Source organism: Asterias amurensis, chromosome 3, assembly GCF_032118995.1.
Source record: "Asterias amurensis chromosome 3, ASM3211899v1".
Classification (NCBI taxonomy): domain Eukaryota; kingdom Metazoa; phylum Echinodermata; class Asteroidea; order Forcipulatida; family Asteriidae; genus Asterias; species Asterias amurensis.
In genome coordinates this window covers 28251087-28261429 of record NC_092650.1, presented here as the reverse complement: position 1 = coordinate 28261429, position 10343 = coordinate 28251087, and the positions used below count along the sequence as shown (strand labels likewise).

Sequence of the window (10343 nt, the reverse complement as noted above, 5' to 3'; positions counted from 1 at the left end):
ACGGTTACGCACCACATCAATCAGTCACACATACATGACGTAACACACGTAGCACACGCAAACGGATAAAGATAATTATGTGCGTGTTACGAAAACTGAGAACATGTGGTTTTTATTATGTCTGTCATGGAGGTAGACCTTCATGGAAACTATCCCATGCCCAAGCATGAACTAGACTATGTAAAATGGTGTGTTTTATGTTGGGCAGCTATTATTTCATGTCTATGATATGAATTTTGAATGATCAGGATGATTGTGCTGCTGGAAAAATTTTCCGTATCCGGCACTTTCTAAACTTCTACTTCCAATTAACAAGTCAAGGGTTTTATTTATTTGATTTGGATGTTGGACTTTACTAACCATATATTTGTTTAACTTAAAATTGAGAAATTGGTACCAAGCTAGTAGACCCAGTAACTGGGGCGCTGTATTTATTCCTTTTACGAAATTTTGACATTATCGGTCATACCGATCATTATCGGTCATAACGATAATGTCAAAATTTCGAAAAAGGAATACAGCGCCTCAGTTACTGGGTCTACCCATCTTCTACCATTAAGTACAGGAAAAGGCTTCCTAAACTTACAGTGCTTATCAAAGGAAAATGAATGGCATAACAATGCAAATTCATGGTGAATGCGCAGCAAGCTGATGCCTAATTTTCTTGTCCAACCTGTGAAACACAAATTTTTCTAGTAATAAAGAAATTATAAATTAAATACATAATGCGCTATGAAATTGGCCTTTCTTGACTTGCAAAGTTTGATGTTAATCTATTTGTTCTGATAGCATCTTGAGGAAAGAAACTTAATTACATCCAATTGTTTTTAATTTGCTCACATGCAGGTATGATGAGGCAACATCTGAGCTGATAAATGACGAGTTAGGAGTAGCATATAAGATCACTGATGGAATCCCAAATCTTTTACCACATGATGCAAGAATGATCAAACAAGATAAAGATACAATTAAGACTAACGATGAGGATGTTAAGAAATAACGGAAAGATTACAATGCATTGCAACAGGCTTCGTGTCAACCAAGGATACCAGCAAAGAGTTTTAAGATCACACCAAATACAGCAGGCTTCATCTCTACAGTAGTAACCCACCCAGGCATTTCAACAAAGAACTATCTTGCGTCCATCAGGAATTCTTGTCAATAGTAAGACTTTTTAAAGCAGTTTCTCATTTAGACACAACTGAAAAAACTGCTTGAAAAGAGGAAAGTGTGGGGCCTGGGTGTAGAAGTGAAAGTGTTACAACTACACAAAATGAAAACTACAGTCTACTAATTACATTTGAGAAATAGTATCTTTTAATCTTCAAAAAAAAGAAACATGATGATAATGGACAAAAATTGAAATTGTACAATTGACATTATTGTAACCCGCTGACAGCAGATGACAAATACTTTATCAAAATAATAACACAATCATTACTAAAAATTGTAACATTAACAAAACCCAATTGAGGTGATTTAACAATGCCGTCATTTCAATCTGTAAGGTCATTGACTAAATGAACAAACAATAATAAAAGTGTTTTGTAACTAAACTACCTGCATGTATGTCAACATAAGCCTCGTTTGTTAGACCTTTGAACTGAAATTTCACTTTGTACATTGTATAGGGTTCAATAGATGGGTTCAATAGATGGGTTCAACACAACAAGCAGCTTTACTGGTTTTGAGATGTGCCTCGATCCTTTCTCCTTCATATCAAAAGTTGACAACAATCGTCAGTGCAATCTCCATGAAATGCAAGCTCTTATACTTTCTTCCATTTGGACATGTCAAATCCTGCAGGAAATCCAGGCATTGTGGTCATTTTGTATATATTTGATGTAAATTTTGTAAACAATTTGTACAAACTACTTAATATCCGAATGTACCCAATCGTACTTAGTATAAACACTTTTTTGGAAAGTTTAAAGCATTTTGTTACAAATGTACATGTGAACATTTTTCCACATCAGTAAACAAAATGTGACATTAAGAAGGCTACTCTTGGAAAGTTCAAAAAAAGGCTGAAAAATAATGAAATGGTATCCAAGTAAATATCAAAGGTCCTCACAATCCAATCTCTGCATCCCAGCACAAAACTTGCAACTTTTCTTGTTGATACAAAGTGAATGGAAAGATGACTTGTTATTCCCTCTTCATAAAGCTGCTTAACATGCCTTGTTTTACAGGCTTGGTCTACAATGTACATTGCCCTGGTCTTTTCCTCAGGGGCCTCTTCATAGGTTATCCATAGACTTTTAAAATGCTTCCCATTACACTTCTTCACAATAAAAATGGCCTTGCCCTCTCAAAGATGATTTATAAGCCTGTGCTTAAAGACACTGGACACTATTGGTAATTGTCAAAGACTAGTCTTCACAGTTGGTGTATCTCAACATATCCATAAAATAACAAACCTGTAAAAATATGAGCTCAATCGGATGTTGAAGTTGCCAGATATTAATGAAAGAAAAAAACACGCTTGTCGCACCATTGTCACACGACGTTGTGTGCTTTCAGATCCTTGATTTCGAGACCTCAAATTCTAAATCCGAGGTCTCGAAATCAAACTTGTGGAAAATTACTTCTTTCTCGGAAACTACGTCACTTCAGAGGGAGCTGTTTGTCACAATGTTTTATACTATCAACCTCTCCCTATTACTCGTAATCAAGAAAGGTTTTCTGATAATAATTATTTTGAGTAATTACCAATAGTGTCCACTGCCTTTAAGCACATAACGCTAATAACGTAACCAGCCAAACTACCATGTCACATGTAGCATTTGTTACTGGTATCCTGCTCATTTCTGCTACGACAGCAGAACATTGTTTTAAAAGCAATACTTTCTGCTTAAGCAACTCTATGAAGTCGGGCCAAATTATACGATTTAAATAGTATGACAAGTGATTTTTAGTACAAGTTTTCATTCTTAAATGTCTACTGAATCTTGAACTAATCCTGGCATTGACATCGATGTCAACTGAAGCTGTGTAGTAGAGGTAGATCGCTCCAGTATTAAAGCATCAAATATCAACATGTCTTGGAATGTGAAGACTTTAGTCTCAAGGATGTCATCTTAGAAATGTGTAGTTAATCTCTCTACATCCATCAAGTCATCCATGATCTGAGGAGAGAATTATGCCATAGAGTTGGTTATACACACAACTGATATAAAATGGAAATACACATAGCTAGTAAAAGTTTCTAAATCAATGAGAGAATTATGCCATAGAGTTGGTTATACACACAACTGATATAAAATGGAAATACACATAGCTAGTAAAAGTTTCTAAATCAATAAGAGAATTATGCCATAGAGTTGGTTATACACACAACTGATATAAAATGGAAATACACATAGCTAGTAAAAGTTTCTAAATCAATGAGAGAATTATGCCATAGAGTTGGTTATACACACAACTGATATAAAATGGAAATACACATAGCTAGTAAAAGTTTCTAAATCAATGAGAGAATTATGCCATAGAGTTGGTTATACACACAACTGATATAAAATGGAAATACACATAGCTAGTAAAAGTTTCTAAATCAATAAGAGAATTATGCCATAGAGTTGGTTATACACACAACTGATATAAAATGGAAATACACATAGCTAGTAAAAGTTTCTAAATCAATGAGAGAATTATACCATAGAGTTGGTTATACACACAACTGATATAAAATGGAAATACACATAGCTAGTAAAAGTTTCTAAATCAATGAGAGAATTATGCCATAGAGTTGGTTATACACACAACTGATATAAAATGGAAATACACATAGCTAGTAAAAGTTTCTAAATCAATGAGAGAATTATGCCATAGAGTTGGTTATACACACAACTGATATAAAATGGAAATACACATAGCTAGTAAAAGTTTCTAAATCAATGAGAGAATTATGCCATAGAGTTGGTTATACACACAACTGATATAAAATGGAAATACACATAGCTAGTAAAAGTTTCTAAATCAATGAGAGAATTATGCCATAGAGTTGGTTATACACACAACTGATATAAAATGGAAATACACATAGCTAGTAAAAGTTTCTAAATCAATGAGAGAATTATGCCATAGAGTTGGTTATACACACAACTGATATAAAATGGAAATACACATAGCTAGTAAAAGTTTCTAAATCAATGAGAGAATTATGCCATAGAGTTGGTTATACACACAACTGATATAAAATGGAAATACACATAGCTAGTAAAAGTTTCTAAATCAATGAGAGAATTATGCCATAGAGTTGGTTATACACACAACTGATATAAAATGGAAATACACATAGCTAGTAAAAGTTTCTAAATCAATGAGAGAATTATGCCATAGAGTTGGTTATACACACAACTGATATAAAATGGAAATACACATAGCTAGTAAAAGTTTCTAAATCAATGAGAGAATTATGCCATAGAGTTGGTTATACACACAACTGATATAAAATGGAAATACACATAGCTAGTAAAAGTTTCTAAATCAATGAGAGAATTATGCCATAGAGTTGGTTATACACACAACTGATATAAAATGGAAATACACATAGCTAGTAAAAGTTTCTAAATCAATGAGAGAATTATGCCATAGAGTTGGTTATACACACAACTGATATAAAATGGAAATACACATAGCTAGTAAAAGTTTCTAAATCAATGAGAGAATTATGCCATAGAGTTGGTTATACACACAACTGATATAAAATGGAAATACACATAGCTAGTAAAAGTTTCTAAATCAATGAGAGAATTATGCCATAGAGTTGGTTATACACACAACTGATATAAAATGGAAATACACATAGCTAGTAAAAGTTTCTAAATCAATGAGAGAATTATACCATAGAGTTGGTTATACACACAACTGATATAAAATGGAAATACACATAGCTAGTAAAAGTTTCTAAATCAATAAGAGAATTATGCCATAGAGTTGGTTATACACACAACTGATATAAAATGGAAATACACATAGCTAGTAAAAGTTTCTAAATCAATAAGAGAATTATACCATAGAGTTGGTTATACACACAACTGATATAAAATGGAAATACACATAGCTAGTAAAAGTTTCTAAATCAATAAGAGAATTATACCATAGAGTTGGTTATACACACAACTGATATAAAATGGAAATACACATAGCTAGTAAAAGTTTCTAAATCAATAAGAGAATTATACCATAGAGTTGGTTATACACACAACTGATATAAAATGGAAATACACATAGCTAGTAAAAGTTTCTAAATCAATGAGAGAATTATGCCATAGAGTTGGTTATACACACAACTGATATAAAATGGAAATACACATAGCTAGTAAAAGTTTCTAAATCAATGAGAGAATTATGCCATAGAGTTGGTTATACACACAACTGATATAAAATGGAAATACACATAGCTAGTAAAAGTTTCTAAATCAATGAGAGAATTATGCCATAGAGTTGGTTATACACACAACTGATATAAAATGGAAATACACATAGCTAGTAAAAGTTTCTAAATCAATGAGAGAATTATGCCATAGAGTTGGTTATACACACAACTGATATAAAATGGAAATACACATAGCTAGTAAAAGTTTCTAAATCAATGAGAGAATTATACCATGGGGGTGGTTATATGAACAACTTATTTAAAACATAGCTAGTAAAAGTCTCAAAATTTGCCATATACTTATATACTTAATAGTGCCCTGCTGCTAATATTTAGGTTTTAAACTGCCTCTAACCACTGGGCTAGCTCGGTGGTCTAGTGGTTAAAGACTCAATAACAGACTAAAGACTCAATAACAGACTAAAGACTCAATAACAGACTAAAGACTCAATAACAGACTAAAGACTCAATAACAGACTAAAGACTCAATAACAGACTAAAGACTCAATAACAGACTAAAGACTCAATAACAGACTAAAGACTCAATAACAGACTAAAGACTCAATAACAGACTAAAGACTCAATAACAGACTAAAGACTCAATAACAGACTAAAGACTCAATAACAGACTAAAGACTCAATAACAGACTAAAGACTCAATAACAGACTAAAGACTCAATAACAGACTAAAGACTCAATAACAGACTAAAGACTCAATAACAGACTAAAGACTCAATAACAGACTAAGACGAAGCTATCTTACCTGATCTACTGTGGTACCAATCTTCTTAGCTAATTCATTCTTCTCGACAACACTGAGGTAGGTATATCGATACAGAAGGTCTCCATCTAGAATATTACGATGTGGGTTACTCAGCATACGTTGATGGGATACAATATGCCTAAGAAATAAAAGGAACAAATTAACATTAAGACGTTTACAAATAAAACAAAATCCAAATATGACTCCATGGGAAACTGCAGTTGTTTGGGTTGTGACTATGGCTAAAATGATGCCATTACCAGCTTTTGGCAACCCCTAGAATTAGAGATTCCAAGGAGTTTTTGAAAACGGTATCCTCAGTGCTAGAGATGTTGATCAAAGAGCATGATTTATTCAAATTGGAGAAAAATACAGTTTTGTCCAACAGGCAGACTTTAAAAAGTCTGAATTCAAATAAAAGTCTAAAATTTCTCATCACCAAAATATGACAATGAAGAGTTTCAAAAGCCTTATAGCCAGGTAGGGATTGAAAACCCAATCCATATGCAAGACTCTGCCTGGGAACTAAACTAGGGTCCATAGAGGTGAAAGACAGGCAAGAAAACAGTTTGTCGGCATGTAGTTTTGACCTTCTTAAAGACAGATCAATCACACATCAGGCATTTGTACAGCGCCATCATTCTTGTTTTGTTTTTACCCTTACACCAAAGTGTATTAAGCACACTGTATACTCGGTACATCCCTGAGCTCTATGAATAATCCACAGGCAAATCACTCAGGTGGGATTCAAACCCACAGCCTTTACATTGCTCAAGCAGATGTCTGATCACTAAACCATTAATGCCCAGTGGCTAGAGGCAGTCCCATCCTAAGGTCATGAGTTTGAATCCAACCTGAGTGATTTGCTTCTTGCCTGTTGATTTTGTTTTCCTCACAGAACTCTGGAATGTACTGAGTACATAGTGCTTAATACACACGGTGTGTAAGAGTAAAAACAAAACATCTTCTTTATCCCCCCAATACAAAAATAACATCTATTACCATCAGTCTAGTTCCCTTTTAAAGAAAGGGAATTCATACGAAGATTTCTAAGACTTGACTACCTGTGTGATCTTGGGTTGAGTCCTCCCATATGCATGACACTAGTAGTCAAAGCATTTTGCAACATAAGAAGACGTCTGTAGACTTTCTCTGTCATTGGAAGCAGCAGACCAAGACTACCATCTAAAGATGCTGTCATAGAAAAGAAATCAAATAAGAAACTACAATCAATCAAAAGGACCTATGTTATAAATGCACAACCAAAGTAAATTGCCTGAAGTTCGACCCTAGCAGAGTTTTTCACGAAGGCCACAAAAAAACTAGGGTAGAAACATCAGGCAAAACAAATCAAAGTCAAGACTTCAAACAACTGTTCCAAATAGTAGGAGAAAAATAAATCAGAATTTGAATAACGCTGACTTGGCAGAAAAGTTAAACTGTTAGAAACTCAACTCAAGGGAATAATAACTAGTTTTTACAATAAATCGTGCTTCATCTACGGATGTCTCAAACCCCTTAACTATTTAGTATGAGACCCATTTATTCAGCACGTAATAAGGGTTTGCAAGGTGCTACAGCCTAGACAGAAGCTTTATGTTCCATCTACAGGACAAAGCAATATCGGTTAACTGTCTTGTTTAAAGACACAAGTGTCAAGACCAACACTCAAACCCACACTCTGCTGATCAGAAACGCCAGAGCTTAAGTCCGAGGCACATGACTCGACCACGACTCACCATCAGAGTATACCTACTTAGAGAAAGATACTTACCATATATAACAGTGTGTCTACGTTCAGCTGGACCTGAGATTGGTTTACTAGATGCAGGATCACTCAACTTACATCGAACACGCACAAAGGTATTAACATGGCTGCCAATATTAATATCTGCTCTACGCAAGAGCCGTGTTCCACCACAACTCTCACGAGCTATAAAATAAATGAACAACACAAATAATAGATTTAGAACCAATCACCACCAATATTCTTACCCACTTGAAGTTTTCTGGGCGGGGAAGTTAAGACAGATATGGTTAGTCTGTCTCATCAGTACAAAAACAACTGTCTCCCTCCCTTTCCAATACCTGCATGTTTAGTAAAACTGCTCCAATGTGAACAAACAAAGCTACTCTCACTTGGCAATCTCTTCCCCCGCCCCTTGCGACCATCGCCCCCCCCCCCCCCAATTAAAAAAACATAGACCTGATGTGAGCATTGAAAATTAATAAACTTAGCTTTAGACTAAAATGGTCATGATATTTGGTTCTTAGAAAAAAGTAGGAACATTAAGTAAAAGGGCTGACCTAGAAGTACACATGATGTAGGCTTTAATAGAATTAAAAGGCCATGTAATCAATTTTTCCCTAATTTTTCCAAGGGCAAAAAAAACCCAGAAATCAGACTAAATATCATGCCTGCTAGAAACTGTTATTAATAAAGAGTAATTCTTACCTCCTGGATGGTAGTGATATAAAATCAGATTCTTGTCAACATCAGATGCTGTTAATAAAAACAACAATTAAAGGTCCATTAGATCATTTGCTGACAGGAAACAGTTATTGTGCCACTATTTGGGGGTACTATAAATATTAATAATAATATTGTAGTCTTATATGGCGCACGTATCTACCAACAAGGTACTCAAGGCCTTTTATACATTGATACAGAAAAATAGGTTATTGAGTTATGAATTCTGAAACCCATAATGTAGCACCTTTTAAGGGTTTACAAGGTGCTATGGCACTTTCATAAGCCACAGCAAGGAACACAGCGGCGAACCCATTCTCTTTTAGGTAAGTGCACTGGGTTCTTTCACATGCCTTACACAACACATGGGACCAACTGCTTTTTGGTCCATCCGAAGGACGAAGCAATGTTTTAGTGTCTTACTTAAGGACACAAGTGTAACGGCTGGGGATTGGAACCCACACACTGCTGATCAGAAACACCAGAGTTTGAATTCGGTGTTCTTCACTGCTCGGCCACGACACTTGCATAAATATAATAAGCAACTCAACCCTAATACTTGAGTGATGTTTTTAATCTCTTACTGACTTCAAATCACGGAATATTAACCCTATAGTTCCCCAATAAACTACTTTAATTGACAAGTTGAGATCAAAAACTAATATATTTGCAATTAACTGAACATGCACCTTTTTTCATCACTGCATTTATGTCAGTAAAGAATTGACTCTACTCAGTGAACAAAGAGATTGGTTGATGGATTCATTGTTATTAAGATGCAATCATGATTCAACCATCTACAAGCTTCAATACACACAAAAACACAGTCATTAATTTACATCAAACGAGCAAATTGATCATCTCTGTTTCTACGAGAGTTAAGGATGGTCATCAGTTAACAAACAACTGGATTGTAAATGATGGCATGGCTTCGATAAACTCAAGAGTTTGGTTTGCTTCAAACTAGTACTCCAGCAATGATTAATACAGAAATTGACAATCTTTGCTTCTGAGATAATTCAGGGTAATCATCAGATGAGATTCGACATTTTCTAGATGGTTAGAGCAACTCTTCTCCCCAACTAACAGAGAAAGGCAAACTTTATGAAGTGGGTTCTTGAGTTGCAGTAGGTTTATGTATGCTCAGAATACGAGACTCTTCTTGGCAACTACAACTTGGCTGGACTTGAGGAAACTATTACGTATTAACACCCAGAGCAAGAAAGTTAAGTAACATTTGAAACCTTGCATGGTGGAAATACAATATGGAAAGGTTTGCAGTAACACCATGTAATGACTTTCTCTAATGAGTTGGGGTGGTTCTGAAAAGAACTGTTGGTTTCAACTCGATGATTCGATCAGTATGCAAGTTGAGACAACGTGAGAAAACATTATCTAGAATTTCAACATTGAAATGATTACACTGTGCTACGCACAACCTTATTCAAGATAAACACATCTTTATTCTTTGGAAAAGTCTTCAGCAAGGCAAAGAAAACAATGGGAAGACAACATCCAGGAGTGGACGGGCCTGACAATCAACACCTCGCAGAGATTTGCGGAGGACCGCATTGGATGGTGCACAATCGTCAATAAACCAGCTGTGGTGCCCCTACGACCTTCAACAAGGTTATGGTATTAAATAAGTCCAAGAAGTACAAGTGCAAGTACAAAGGTCTTCAGCAAAGTGGATCTTCTCAAAAGGGAAAAACTGACATTTGAAAACGTTT

At 35.0% G+C, this 10343-nt stretch overlaps 1 protein-coding gene across 2 annotated transcripts in view; it reads right to left on the bottom strand.

Moving 5' to 3' along the window:
- Window positions 1-1008: 1008 nt before the first annotated feature.
- The window catches only part of LOC139934733 (cleavage and polyadenylation specificity factor subunit 1-like), a 48673-nt gene continuing 39338 nt past the window's right edge, over window positions 1009-10343 (bottom strand). For both annotated transcript variants that reach the window (XM_071929119.1, XM_071929120.1), the window contains exons 38-42: window positions 8599-8646; window positions 7918-8076; window positions 7208-7337; window positions 6144-6282; window positions 1009-3128 (exon numbers count right to left, since the gene is read on the bottom strand). In XM_071929119.1, coding sequence (XP_071785220.1) covers window positions 3081-3128; window positions 6144-6282; window positions 7208-7337; window positions 7918-8076; window positions 8599-8646 — 524 coding nt within the window. In that variant the 3' untranslated portion in view covers window positions 1009-3080. The remainder of the gene's footprint in view (window positions 3129-6143; window positions 6283-7207; window positions 7338-7917; window positions 8077-8598; window positions 8647-10343) is intronic.